At 43.0% G+C, this 15,000-nt stretch overlaps 1 protein-coding gene across 1 annotated transcript in view; it reads left to right on the top strand.

Moving 5' to 3' along the window:
• Positions 1 to 15,000, top strand: part of sema3fb (sema domain, immunoglobulin domain (Ig), short basic domain, secreted, (semaphorin) 3Fb) — a 60,523-nt gene that overhangs the window by 41,257 nt on the left and 4,266 nt on the right. The window contains exons 2-11 of the mRNA XM_083533804.1: positions 248 to 337; positions 2,413 to 2,506; positions 4,632 to 4,751; positions 4,988 to 5,127; positions 8,525 to 8,639; positions 11,671 to 11,740; positions 12,185 to 12,329; positions 12,924 to 13,146; positions 14,269 to 14,357; positions 14,651 to 14,692. Coding sequence (XP_083389930.1) covers positions 248 to 337; positions 2,413 to 2,506; positions 4,632 to 4,751; positions 4,988 to 5,127; positions 8,525 to 8,639; positions 11,671 to 11,740; positions 12,185 to 12,329; positions 12,924 to 13,146; positions 14,269 to 14,357; positions 14,651 to 14,692 — 1,128 coding nt within the window. The remainder of the gene's footprint in view (positions 1 to 247; positions 338 to 2,412; positions 2,507 to 4,631; positions 4,752 to 4,987; positions 5,128 to 8,524; positions 8,640 to 11,670; positions 11,741 to 12,184; positions 12,330 to 12,923; positions 13,147 to 14,268; positions 14,358 to 14,650; positions 14,693 to 15,000) is intronic.

Genomic DNA, 15,000 nt, shown 5'->3' with positions numbered 1-15,000 from the left:
CAGGTGGATGTAGGTGGAGGCTTATGCTATAGAATGGTCTTCCTCTGAATTCCCATTGGATTGACCTTTTTCGGCAAAATATTTTTGTTAGTTTGCTACTAAATCTTTATCCGATGGCATAAGGAAGCATAGCGTCGGTTCATAAAACATTAAATAACCAAATACACTACAATGGAGGCAAAAATGTTTCACAAAATCACAGGATCCTGATCTCAATTACAACTGCACATGTCTTAATGTGTTTTAGATGCCCCTGCACCTGCAGGTGCCCCTGGCCAGAGGGAGGACAAGCCGTGCGGTCGAACTAGAGACTGTGACTGATGAATCTGGACTGCAGGTAGGCAGAGGGTGGATCATAGACTAACCCCACAATTTGCATGTACATTTACGGTGTTTGGAGGACGGCCTTATCCTGAGCGACGTACATTTATCTCATTTATTCAACTGGGCAGCTATGGGGTGAAGGGTCTTTCCTTCAGGGGCCCAGGGGCTGCTTGGTGTGGATGAGATTTGACTTTTTGATCCACTGCCTTAACCACTAAGCTGCCACCTCCCCTTAGTCCCGTTGACTGTCTGTAATTTTACTATTTTGTCTAGCCTTCTCTGCTAATGCTACAACACATCTAGCATGTCTTGCACCTTTCTGGATACTTTCTTTGACACTTAGCATAATCACACCCCTGAACTTTTACTTGGCATTACCTCCAAAGTTAGAGTTGACCTCAAGTCTAAGTCCATTGTATATCCCTAGCAAATGGTGATTACAGGAACAGAATTCGATTCAGTCAAGACCAGTAATTATAGACCAGTGTGTATCAGCTAAACCAGCCATGAGGTCTCTCAGATCAGCTCTGTGAACATTGGGCTCAAGAGATCCAGTCACATGGGACAAGTTTATTTGTTCAAACTATTTGAAAGTGATCGTTTCTTTTTTCCCATGCTGAGGTATTCTACACAGCAAGCCTGTCTCTGAGGTCCCATTACATCCATCTCTGCTCAAGCCTGAGGAATTTCTAAGACAAATCTCCCACTCATACACAGAAAAACTTGTTTTTTTGTTGATCCAGAGCAAACAAGACACATTTTACCTTTGTTTTGTTGGGAGTTGCTATTGGACACAAAGCTAAGAACTGCATACTTGAGCCTTTTCTGCAATTTACTTATCGGTGTAAACTTTCCCTGGTCTCTGTCTGGTCACATGACTGGCATGGCTGGCGAACTGTGCCTGTGGATTAAACCAAGCCAATTTTTGTTTAAGCACTTTTGTGTCAATTGATACTTGGGCATGGATTTGCAGAATAAAAGAAGTGAAGGGAACCTTTAATTGTTGTAAGCCAGTGTTGACAACTGGATTAACCATTTTGCATGTAATGGGAAGGCGAGATGTTTTGAGGGTTTAGGGCTATTCATTAACAATGAATAATGTAGGAAACAGCAGACACTTGTACACATTCAAATAAATAAATGTACCGAAGCAGTCACAATGTGTACAGAGCAACAAGAAATTGCATTAGAATTTGATTTCTGATCTAAGAAATGCTCCAAAGCAACTGAGAAAAGCTGTAAAAACATTAGAGTTCGTATTCCAGATCTGAGGCTCATCAGAGTTTGACACTTCCTCTGAGGGAGCTGGCAGGGTTCTGAGTCACTTCTAGCCAGCAGAAGTTTTAATCCTAGTTGAAGGATATCCTGTACATGTAGCTATGGACAGTTTGGCTTGTTTCAGTGTCGAGTGATTATTGTTAGTCATGTCTCCCATTCTGAGACTGGCAAGAACTTAAGAGAAGGAGGGCATTGAGAGAGAGAAAAGGAAAGTTTTTTCTGTGGAAGTTTTGACACATGTATGTAGAAGCTAACAGGAAACCATGGACCACGTGTCCACAAAGCTGTCGGACAGACCACTCTGTAGGTGCCTAAAGTGACTGGGATTGGACAGCATCCACGCTTCGTTTTAGCCTGGTGGGTTTAAGCTGTTGACCGCGACAGTCATGGATGGTTGGTGCTGAGATGTTGAGCAATTACTGTAAAAAGAATAACACTTTACTTCACATGATTCATTCGACATTGGTTTTTCGATAATTTCACAAGGCTTTAACAGAGTTCTGGGGAAGTTTTTCCTCAGTGAAATCAGGTTTGTTAAGACCAAAGGAACCTCTTTTATTGTTAAAAAGCTCTGTTTTACCCCAAAACACGACCCAATTTTCAGGCAAACTGAAGGACGAGTTATTTACCATTTAATTTCAGGACCCAGAACCTGACAAGTTGAGCAACTGTTATTTTACCTCCACCATTATCAAACCTTAATCCAATCTAGCTGAAGAAACACACCCTTCATGTGCCTACCAGGTTAAATTTGTCTAAAATCTTTCCTATGTGATGTTTAAGACACTCTCTATTTTGGTTTTGTGGCAGGAATACATTTTTCGCTTGGAGCCGGGTCATGAGGATTCTGGGAAAGGAAAGTGCCCATACGACCCCAAACTAAACAGCGTCTCAGCTTTGATTAGTGAGTATCATTCCAGCTTCGTCACTCCTTCTTTTTTGAGTGTACTCAGGACATTCTTGTGTTTCGGTCCCTCTGGTTTTGTGCTGTAGATGATCAAAACCAGCGTTCCTCTCCTCTCCCAGAGGAGCTCATTTTTAGTTCAAGTTCCTTTGGATCGATCTTGCTTTGCGTTTTATGTTTTATTGCCTATCGGAGGCGAGGGAATGCGGAATGGTGATTTTTTCCCAGTGCAGCATCCGAGGCTGTTTTCCTCATGCTGCTCTTTTTCCAATGCGAAGCCTGAGATGGAGAAGACATGAAGGCTCATTTGTTTCAACTCGCTGAACATTTTATCGCAACAAACCGTTTTGTAGCGTCTCAGTGACTCATAATTGAAAATTTAGATGTTAAAAGGGCAGAGTTTTAAAAAACAGAGCAGCCATTGTAGCTGATTAAATCCTGCTAAAGCCCAGTAACGGTGTTAGAGATTTCACGATTCAGGGCCTTTTTCTTTGTTTCACACTGACATGCCGTTTTCAGTCAACGACTGAACATGGTGCAGGTGGACTGGGAAAACGGAGGTGAAAATGATGACGCTTCAGAGAGCCAGAAAGAAGACAAACGGCAGGCGGAAATGTCTCAGGACGAAGCATCCTACATTTTGCTCATGCGCAGTGCAGGAATGTAAGCGTTTTCAGACGTTTTCAGTGTCGATGAGCAACTTTTTTAGAAACGATTGAAAAGGTTAGTGTGGACGCGGAGGTGGTTTGTGGATGTAGTGAGGGTGTGGTGTAGTGACATGCAGGTAGTTAGGTTGAAAGAGGCAGATGTAGAGGACAGGGGGGTATGGAGACAGATGATCCGCTGTGGAGACCCCCTAATGGGAGAAGCCGAAAGAAGAAAAAGTGTGGACACGGAGTGGATCAGTGGAGACGTAGACTAAATTTAATGTGGGGAACAAATAAATGTTTAAGTTGCTGCTTATCCTTCAACCAGCAGAGATTAAGTCCATTACGCCTCCTCTCTACACCCAGACCTCCTGGGTTTTATTTTTATTTGGGTCTCATTGTGTTAAATGTGGAAGTCTGAGCTTTATTTATGTATCTGCAGGCAGACAGTGAATGTGGGGCACATGAGCAACATTTGCTACTTTGATATCATTTTACTGGACAGGTGAGAGTTAAAGTGGCGGAGACTCATGCCGCAAGTGAGGTGTAAATATCATGTCAAGAGCTTCCACATTAACACCGTCTTATCGGAAACGCCAAACTTCACACCAACGAGGTTTGAACTTTTGTTAGACTTGAAGCTACAGTAATATCTTTAACACAAGGTTTCTTCTTTGCTAAACTTGGATTATTTGCTCGATGTTAGTGATCCTACACTACTACCAGTACTAAGATTTTTCATCTAAAAGTAATGAAATGAATCAGTGACCCAAAGTAAATTACACAAGAATTTTACAAAACCACAGGTAAGTAAGTGCGCCTAGCAGCCAGGATAACACTATAAGGACCACGTATAATGTTATGGGTTGTGGTGGAGATGCTTGTCTCCCTGATCTGTTCACATCCCACAGCTTTACCACATGAAAAACAATTTGCGCCGCATGTGTTTGCACACATCTTTAAAAATACCCTTAAAATTCATCGTACTTCACCCAGTCCAGCCAGACCCATGTGTGCATGTGTCAGGGGGGAGCTCATGTTTGGCGTTCCAGAGAGATAACGTTAGTCATTAAAACAGTAGTAGGCAGTTTTTTGGAACATGTATTTAACCACTCCCCCTGAACAAACCCTGCCAGCTCCAGGCTAAGACACTTCTCAGATATCATGCGCAGAACGTACATTCCTGCAGGCACTAAAGCTTGCATGCATAAACACACACATGTAGCTTAATGAAATAGAAAATCTCCCAAGATATTTTCCTCGGCTAGACGCACAAAAAAGTTGAAGACGGTCGTGGCTTTGCATTCCTAGCCAGAAGGAGGAGGGGTTAAAGGTCAGGCAAGGGAAGATGACCCCCTCCGGAAGGCACCCTGACTGAGGGTGTGGTTGGCATCGTATCACAGAGACATCAAGTGTGACTCAAACTATAAAAATGTTCTCTCTCTCTCTCTCTCTCTCTCTCTCTCTCTCTCTCTCAGATGGAGAGCTGTATGCAGGCGTGTACATCGACTTCATGGGAACGGACTCTGCTATTTTCCGAACACTGGGGAAAAACACGGCCATGCGCACAGACCAGTATAACTCCAGATGGTTGAATGGTACAAACACTTTTCCAGTATATCACAAACAGTATATTTGGTTTAAATCAATTCTCTTTGCATGACCGTTTGACTTTTTTCACAGTTTCCTTTTACTTCAAATTGAATTCTTTAAGGAAAGCTATTTTTAATTTTTTTTTTTTTATGAAAAACTCTGCAGAGAAACCCCTTGAAACCCCCCAACTTTTTTTTTAAGTGCAGTAGTACATTAATAATTTCCACTCTGTCTTGGCCAGACCCCTCTTTCGTGCACGTGCACCTCATCCCAGACAGCGCAGAGAAAAACGACGACAAGCTCTACTTCTTCTTTCGCGAGAAGTCTTTGGAGATGGGCCAGAGTCCTAAATCAGAGGCACGCATCGGACGCATCTGCCTGGTGAGTCAGACCCCCTCGTGTAAATGCCCGCATGCTTCTTAATCCCTTACACACACGTGTCCATGGCGAGGGAGTGTATATACTCTTTGTTAAAGTATAGAGCGATTTAAAGGGAAGAACCAGCCTCTGAGTGGTAGTGAGGTGTTACTCCGCTGTGAAAAAAACAAAATGGCTTCAGATTTGACAAAACTCTGAAAGGATGAACCAATGCATTTCCAAAAGATGTTTCCATAGCTGCTTTTTTACCCCAAAATCATGCCATACGTGATGAAGGCGATGGCCAGCAGATCATTTTTATCCACTTAGTACCATGTACATTTATGGCATTTGGCAGACGCCTTTGTCCTACAGAGCAGTTGAGGGTTAAGGGCCTTGTCTGAAGGCCAACCAGTGGTTGCTTAGTGGTGCTGCGATTTTAACTGGTGACCTTCCCATCCAATGCCTTAACCTCTGGCAGTAAATTGCCATTCAATTTTAATGGGGGGAAGGTGGGGGTGCATTCTGGAAGATATCATGCCACTCAGGTGGTCAACCAGAACAGACCTCCTGGTCCTCCTTGTTTTTTTTACCTTTAGTTTGTTACCTGTGTGTATATTACAGGTCATTTTGGCCACGATTTGGTCATCTGAGACCGACTGAAGAGTTCAGACTTTTTCCTGCAGTATGACTTTTCCAACGACGACCATCCAAGAACCGATTTTTATAAAAAACCTTTTTTCTAGACTGTGCTTTTTCTTTCACGCCGTAACTAGTAGCTGAATCTCTTTTGAGTCTTCGCTGTTTTCTTACCACCAGAGTGCCAAAACCCTCCCTTTTCTGGATAACAGGACGGTCTGTCTATCCGAATCCTAACCCTGTGAACTCCTGACCTCTCCGCTTACTCGTCCTTTCCCTGCCCGAGCGTCTGGCAGTGCACAGACGTTAATAAGGGCACGTCAGCAAGCACTTTGCCGATCTTTAATTTAGTGCTGCTCCAGCAGGTAATCCCGAACGTAAAGCTGCACCACGACATCTTAATGAAACCGCAGCATGCTGGGTAATTGAGCAGAAAAGTTCAAACAAGCGCCGCAAGAGCCCTGGTGAGAGCCTCTTTTAATTCGCAATCAGAGACGTTGTTTATTTTTAGGATCAGAGTTTTCTGTGTGTGTGTGTGTGTGTGTGTGTGTGTGTGTGTGTGTGTGTGTGTGTGTGTGTGTGTGTGTGTGTGTGTGTGTGTGTGTGTGTGTGTGTGTATGTTAATGCATTAGTGAGTATGCATTAGTGCATGGACTTGGGTTTGCGAGTATTCTGAATTTTGTTTATGAGCGAAGGTCAGGCAGTGACCCCCCCTCTCTCTTAAATGCACCCACACACACACACACACACACACACACACACACACACACACACACACACACACACACACACACACACACAAAGCCTTTCACTCTTCACGTTATTATTACTCCCCAGGGACTCTCTCCATCTCGCATCTGCTTCCCTTTCTTCCATTCTGCCCTGGGTTGTGTTCCCATTCACAAAGAACGTTAATCCGAGATCACCTAGCAGTGTGAAGTTTAGAACGGAAAAAAAAAACAAGTTTGTTGTGTAATTAATGTTTCTAAAAACATTCCCAGAACATTTCCACAATATTTCCAGAACATTCCTGCAATATTCCTACAAAATTCCCCAAACATTCCCACAGCATTCCCACAACAGTCCCAAAATATTCCCACAACATTCCCAGACCAAACCCAGAATACACATATAGTAATAAATGCTAAATAAAACCTCCGTTCAACGTTCCGAGAAGGTTATTATGAATTATTTTACTTTTATTTGTTATTATTTGTTTCCCTACTAAAAAAGAACCAAACAGCATCCACAGGCTAACGTTAGGGAATTTTGAATTCATGTGTCAGTGCTTCCTAACACTCATGATTTTCCCTCAAATCTCTGTGGTTTCACCGTAACACCACAAACCGCACTGCTTTCGTTTGAGAACCTTCATAAGACCCAGGAGGCTGCCGACTCCTGCAGAACACAAGTCATAGCCGTAACTATAAATGGATAAAAAGTACACTGATGGCCCTGCATTAGCATGATGTATAAACCTTCACATGCTTTCACATCTGTATGAAATACGTTCAGGTCGAGACGTTAGCGTGGTGAACACACACAGAAAACTGATTAGCCGGGATCGTTTATTTATGGTATATGACCCGGGTGTCACACTCGCAGTTTATCAGAGGAGAGAAGAACTGGGTTCTTTCTTTCTTTCTTTCTTTCTTTCTTTCTTTCTTTCTTTCTTTCTTTCTTTCTTTCTTTCTTTCTTTCTTTCTTTCTTTCTTTCTTTCTTTCTTTCTTTCTTTTTCTTTATTACATTGCTTAATAATGTCACCCTCATGTTTTTTTGTTGTCTTCATATTTGTATAGTTCTCTTCCTCTAGTTTTATCTTCTTCTCTCTCTCTCTGTCTCTCTCTCTCTCTCTCTCTCTGTCTCTCTCTCTCTCTCTCTGATGCAAAATTGGTGGCAGCAGCAATGATGAAGTCCAGGATTCTAGTGGACTTTCACTTTTACAAAAAGACGGTAAACTTGGTCATGTTCGGGAGAATCTGGTGCAATAAAGATGCACTCTAATAAAGATGCACTCTGCTCGGTTTTAAATGATGAACCGCATTTTGCACTGAGCATGTCTTAAAAACAAAATGTATCAGATGTCTTTGACGCTTTTTTACGTGAATTACTTTTGAATCTATTTTTTTATTTATTTGTATTTTTTTTTTTTCTGCATCGACTTAAATTGAACCTTTTTACCAGTTGCTGTTGTATGTCCTGAACTTTGGTAATAAAGGTATTTTTAAAAAATCAAATCTCTCTCTCTCTCTCTCTCTCTCTCTCTCTCTCTCTCTCTCTCTCTCTCTCTCTCTCTCCCTCTCTCTTCCCCTCTCTCTCTCTCTCTCTCTCTCTCTCTCTCTCTCTCCCTCTCTCTTCCCCTCTCTCTCTCTCTCTCTCTCTCTCTCTCTCTCTCTCTCTCCCTCTCTCTTCCCCTCTCTCTCTCTCTCTCTCTCTCTCTCTCTCTCTCTCTCCCTCTCTCTTCCTCTCTCTCTCTCTGGGACTTGGCTGACTCGGACTCTGAAAGCAGATGGGAGGTTTTTGCAGTAAAAGTGGACAGTGTGTTTACTGGGTCTCTCTCTAACCCTTTCCTCTTCTCCTCTTTCTCTCGGGACACGAGGCGGCGTTTGTGGTTCGCGTTTAGCCTTGTGATGTATACAAGACACCGACCCGTGTTTACATTTAGAGGAGGTTGCTATTGAAGCCTAAATTGATCTTGTGTGTGTGTGTGTGTGTGTGTGTGTGTGTGTGTGTGTGTGTGTGTGTGTGTGTGTGTGTGTGTGTGTGTTTGTTTTTTCTCAGAACGACGATGGTGGTCACTGCTGCCTGGTGAACAAGTGGAGCACGTTCCTCAAGGCTCGCCTCATCTGCTCTGTCCCAGGGGCTGACGGGATCGAAACACACTTCGACGAGCTCAGTGAGTCTCGGCGTTTCCATTCAAACAAAATAATAAAATCTAAAGAACGCAAAACGCTTTTTTAATCATGTAGCAAATGTAGTAGACCTGCTGATGTAAATGATTTTATTGTAAGTATTAAGTAACTGTGAAGAGCAGATTGGAATCAGACTTAAAAGAGAGGCACATCAGATAATGACAGAGAAGAAGATCTGATACATGCACTGAACTAAAGGCATGAAGAAAACAGAATAGAGTAGGAACATGGAGGAAGAAGATCAGCTACGTGCAGTGACTTAATAGATCAGGTTGGTGCATGCAGCAGCAGATCAGGTAAGTGCAGTGGGTAAACAGATTGGGTAAGGGCATGGAGAAGCAGATCAGGTAAGGGTATCATGGACAAATTACAGTTAATGGAGAAGGGAGGAATCAGGTTAGGGTTGAGATTTAGTACACAGATCAGGTAACTGTGAGGTATAGTAGTGTACAGATCCGGATCAGGTAAGGACAAAGGCAATACAGATCAGGAAATTCCACTGTATCCCAAATCAGTTTTTTCTTTCTTTGTTATTCTAGCTGAGTTTTTTTCTACATCCTTCTCCGACTCCCTCCCTCTCTCTCTCTCTCTCTCTCTCTCTCTCTCTCTCTCTCTCTCTCTCTCTCTCTCTCTCCCTCTCTCTCTCTCTCTCTCTCTCTTTTCTTGCCAGTTCTAATAAAGAGCTTTCTGGGTACTGCGTTTGGCCTTTTCAAGTGATTAGCTTCTCCGCTCCGAGCTTATAAAGCAGTTTGGTTAGTTGTTAGCAGGAGCTCTGGCATGCATGTGATGGAGGTGTGTGTGTGTGTGTGTGTGTGTGTGTGTGTGTGTGTGTGTGTGTGTGTGTGTGTGTGTGTGTCGTGCACTGCTGCTTTAATAAGGCCATAAAGCTGTAGTGCTGTATGACATCTGCTAATGAACAGCCTCATGACAAAAGACTGTGTGTGTGTGTGTGTGTGTGTGTGTGTGTGTGTGTTTGTTTTGCTTGTTAGTGCTTCGTGACAGCTTAGGTGACTCCGGCTCCAGACACACACACACACACTGAAGAAGAGAACAAACCAGTCATGATTAAATGCATTAATGCATTCGGTGTACGCTGAAGGAGAAAAGAAAGGAAAGAAGAAAAACTAACTATGTAGAGAGAAAGAGGTAAAAACCTGTGGAATTATGGGTTGTTTGGAATCAGTTTGTGTAGAAATCAAAGTTTGTATTATGGTTATGGTTATGGTTATGGTTATGGTTTGGTTATGGTTATGGTTATGGTTATGGTTATGGTTATGGTTATGGTTAGCCATAAGGGCCCTGACATGCCAGTGATAAATATATTAAAGGTAAGAGAAACAGATTTATCATCACCCTGCAAGCTGAGTGTGAGGAGAATGTGCTCTATGTGATGGAACGTGGCCTACAGACACTCTTCCCCCATCTGTGTGTGTGTGTGTGTGTGTGTGTGTGTGTGTGTGTGTATGGGCTGATATGAGTATATGAGTTTTCACAGGTGGAGAGCGTTAAAGCTCTGACTGGTTCCTCCCCAGTGAGCAAGCACTCGCTGAGGTAAACCCGGCCCTGTCTCATTTCACAACATGCATTGCAGATTGCAGCATCTCGGCCTTAAGGAGGCCAATGTCATAAAGCACGAGAAAGGAGAAGAAATATTAGCACATGGCCTGGCCAAGAAATATTCCACTAATGTGGAGAGATGATCTGAGTGATGAAAGTGTGAAGCCATGCGAGTGTAAACACTGATAATGCACAGAGAGAGAGAGAGAGAGAGAGAGAGAGAGAGAGAGAGAGAGAGAGAGAGAGAGAGAGAGAGAGAGAAAGAGAATGGATGAATGAGCAGAAGAGAGTAATGTGTACCACATGCAGAATGTGTTTCTGTGTTTCTAAAATTTCTAAGATGTTTTTACTTGATATACTGCCGAATGTCTGAAGTTTAACATCTATAGAAAAAAAAACAAAAACAATACCATTCGGCACCTCCATCAAAGTGACTGACAGATACTGAGGCCACACCTCCTTCACAGTGACTGACAGATACTGAGGCCACACCTCCTTCACAGTGACTGACAGATACTGAGGCCACACCTCCTTCACAGTGACTGACAGATACAGAGGCCACACCTCCTTCACAGTGACTGACAGATACATAGGCCACACCTCCTTCACAGTGACTGACAGATAGAGAGGCCACACCTCCTTCACAGTGACTGACAGATACAGAGGCCACACCTTTACTGTGACTGATTTGTTCATGCTTCACTGAGAGAACGTTTCCATTCGGCTTATGAGTCATAATGAACACTATAACCTGTGTGTGTGTGTGTGTGTGTGTGTGTGTGTGTGTGTGTGTGTGTGTGTGTGTGTGTGTGTGTGTGTGTGAAAGCAGCTCAGTGGGAATATTAATCTGAATATGTGTTTTGTGTGTTTTATGATTTCATTGGTGACACAGTCCAGTTTTCAAACCACACTTTAGAAATGAACACTTCCTATTCACATCTCTTTCTCTCTCTCTCTCTCTCTCTCTCTCTCTCTCTCTCTCTCTCTCTCTCTCTCTCTCTCTCTCTCTCTCTCTCTCATTATTCAATCCTTTCTGTCTTTTATTTGTTTATTTTTCCCTCTCTTCTTTTCTCTTTTTCCTCTTGTGCTTTCTCCCCCTCTCTCTCTCTCTTCCGCTCTCTCTATCTTTTTCTCGATTTGCCAAGACATGCTATATCGTGTTACCTTTTAATAAATGTGTATTTTCAGCATGCACACACACACACACACACACACACACACACACACACACACACACACACACATACATTCCTTACTCATTAGGGAGTTTTATCCCCCTATATGAATGATTTAAGACCTGCAAATATGAGTGTGTGCACTTGATAAAGAATGTGCTGTATATGTGTGTGTGTGTGTGTGTGTGTGTGTGTATATGTGTGTGTGTGTGTGTGTGTGTGTGTGTGTGTGTGTGTGTGTGTGTGTTCTTAGACTAACACAACTTTTGTGTTTGTATTACAGGAGACGTGTACATACAGCCAACGCAGGACACCAAGAACCCGGTTATCTATGGGGTTTTTTCTGTCTCTGGGTGAGTGTGTGTGTGTGTGTGTGTGTGTGTGTGTGTGTGTGTGTGTGTGTGTGTGTGTGTGTGTGTGTGTGTGTGTATTAATGTGTAGAAGTGTTTGTGTGTGTGTGTGTGTGTGTGTGTGTGTGTGTGTGTGTGTGTGTGTGTGTGTGTGTGTGTGTGTGTGTGTGTGTGTAAAAGTGTGTGTGTGTGTGTACAGTATGTGTATATAAACCCGTTACATGTCCCACATGACATTGTTTAAGCCACAGTGTTATGTGATCTACACTACAAAGCCTGAAACAGGAAGTGGACCTTCTGGTTTCCTTTGTAGAGCAGCCCTGTTTTTCCTCACAGAGCCGTGTGATGGAAACACGTCACTCAGTAGCCTTGAAACTAAGTCAATTTTAATGTATTCATTTGTCTGACTGTATTTGTGTCCTTGTGTCTGTCCTCTCGTCCCCACAGCTCGGTGTTTAAAGGCTCGGCGGTTTGCGTGTACTCCATGGCTGACGTTCGGATGGTATTTAACGGACCGTTCTCCCACAAGGAGGGTCCGAACTACCAGTGGGTGGCATACACAGGAAAAATCCCCTACCCACGGCCGGGAACGGTGAGCCTCACCCTATTCTCACACCTCTTTACTGGTACAAAGTAGCAAAACAAGTCCTCATCGTGGAGTCTCCACTGTTCTTTTAATCACTCTGGTTCTTTTGGTGTGTTTTTGGGTGGGAATGAAAAGTAAAAGTATTAATTCCATCCTATAAATACTAAGAATACTTCTGAAGATGTCAAAAAAATTCACAACATTCACAAATAGTAATTTATTATTGGATTGGATTGGATTGGATTGGATTGGATTGTTGGAGCTGGAGGTGGCAGAGTGGAAGGTGCAGCGAATTTCATCTGGAGTGATGAGGATGGACAGGATTAGAAATAAGTTTATTAGAGGGACCAGGCAGGTGGAACATTTTGGAGACAAGGTATAAGAGGTGCTATTGAGATGGTTTGGTCATGTGCAGAGGGGAAAAATGGGGTATATGAGGCAGGAGAAGAATGCTGAGGGAGGAGCTGCCAGGAAGGAGGAAAAGAGGTGGACCAAGGAGAAGGTTAATGAATGTAGTGAGGGAAGACATACAGGAATTCCTACCGAAACAGTGACGGTGAACTTTCCAGCTCTTTTCTAATTCTTCCGCCCTTCCCTTAGTGTCCTGGAGGAACTTTTACTCCCAACATGAAGTCCACTAAGGATTACCCTGACGAGGTCATCAACTTCATGCGGAACCATCCCACCATGTACAACTCGGTGTACCCCGTCCACAAGCGCCCTCTGGTGGTCAGGACCAACGTGGACTATGAATTCACCACCATCGCAGTTGACCAGGTGACGGCTGCCGACGGAAGCTACGAGGTCCTCTTCCTGGGTACAGGTGAGCCGACAGCGTTTCACTTCAGCCTTTTTCAGATCCCAACAAGCCTATTGGGCTATCACTTGTTTTTTTTTCCAGCTCTTTGGGCTAGGAGGATTTCTCTCCAGCCCCCATGTTCCGATATCCCATCCTTCCCTCTTGTTCTTTCAGCTATACGCTTGTTCGAAAGAATGCAACCTTTAAACCACAGCGTACCTCTTTTCAAGGGCACGACCGCAGCCATAACTTTGCCACATGCTGAAAGACAAGTAGTGCACGAAGAGCTGTTAAAAGAGGCACCAACAAAAGGCAGGATTTAAGCAGGAGAGGAGTGCAAATGCTTGAATGCGATGGAGATAAAAGCAAGAGGAGAGAAAGGGGGCACAGAAAGAAAGAAAGAAGGAAAGAGTGAAAGACCTGTTTGAAAGTCTTAATCAAGAGGGGATCAGGATAATCTGACCTCGGTTTCAGTTTGCAGTTTTACAAGGCACTCAGCTACACTAGAGACAAAAGAAACATGGCTAAAAGGGAAGATAATATCAACTAAAAAGAGATCTTTGAGGGAGCTTACCTTAAGGGTCATGACTTCCCTGCTAAATTAGTGTTTTAGATTACAGTGGAGTGGGACGGCGTGGAATTTAATAGCTTCCAGTTAACAATAAAACCTCCTGCACTGTTAGAAAAGTGTTCCATGATCTCCATTTGGTTACATTTCACATTGTAGTGTTGGTTTGTTGGTTTGTGTAGTACCAAAATCTTAGACTGGTGTTCTGGTGCTTGGACCCCTTTAATGAATCATATTAAAAAATATGAGTGCTGAACTGGGATGCAGAATGGAGACTGATGATCTGGCCATAGTGAAGAATTCACCAGTGGTGGACAGTAGTGCAGTAAATGTAATTTGTTACTGTATTTAAATTTTTGCATTTGGGGAGATTTTACTGTAACTTCACTACATTTCAAAGTCAAATATCCTACTTTTTTCTCAACTGAAATCAGTCGTTCCTTTATATTTATGAGGATAAAAACTCAACTGGTCAATCGGTGCTTGGTGTATCTACTAATCACCAACATAGAGTTCAGCATCAGTTCAACATCAAGGAGAACATTAAGAGAGGAATAAATGGTGACGTTTGGTTACAGATAAAGGGACGGTGCAGAAGGTGATCGTTTTGCCCAGAAACGACCTGCAGACCGAAGAGCTGATCCTTGAGGAGGTGGAGGTGTTCAAGGTGAACACTTTATTTCAGTCTTCCTTTACTTCATCTGTATTTTTCTCTTTATCTGTCTATGGTTTGTTTGCCTTTTTTAGTTTTCTGTAATTGTGACGTTCTGTTGTATACTAAAGGCTCCTTCTTGAACTGTGTACTTTTCTTTCCTTTTCTCTGTTTTATCTATCTAATTTTATATGACATTTACATTTTACATGATATTATATCTCTCTCTCTCTCTTTCGCTCTCTCTCTCTCTCTCTCTCTCTCTCTCTCTCTCTCTCTCTCTCTCTCTCTCTCTCTCTCTCTCTCAGGTCCCGACTCCTATTACAACCATGAAGATATCATCTAAAAGGGTAAAGCTAACCCCTCCCTACTCCTGTACAGCTCATAAACCCTCATGTTCCTGTGTTTCGGAGTTAAAGTGTAGAGCCGAGAGAAGTCAGAAACACATGCGGAACAGATTTATTTAAAGCTCGGGGCTCCAGACTTGCGCTCGATCCGTCTTCTGTGCATGTCCATAACTCACAACCCCCTCTGGTGTGTAAGAGTAACGATACGGAGCTGAAGCCCTGACACACCGCGTGTTCATAAAACCGCGACCAGTTCAGCATGTCCTCCGTTTGCTCTTATTGTTGTTAAAAAAGTAGTTGTAGTTAGAATA

The sequence above is a fragment of the Silurus aristotelis genome (genome assembly GCF_946808225.1).
Source record: "Silurus aristotelis genome assembly, chromosome: 28".
Taxonomy (NCBI): domain Eukaryota; kingdom Metazoa; phylum Chordata; class Actinopteri; order Siluriformes; family Siluridae; genus Silurus; species Silurus aristotelis.
Note: the sequence above shows the minus strand (reverse complement) of the source record. Positions and strands in the feature narration are given on the sequence as shown.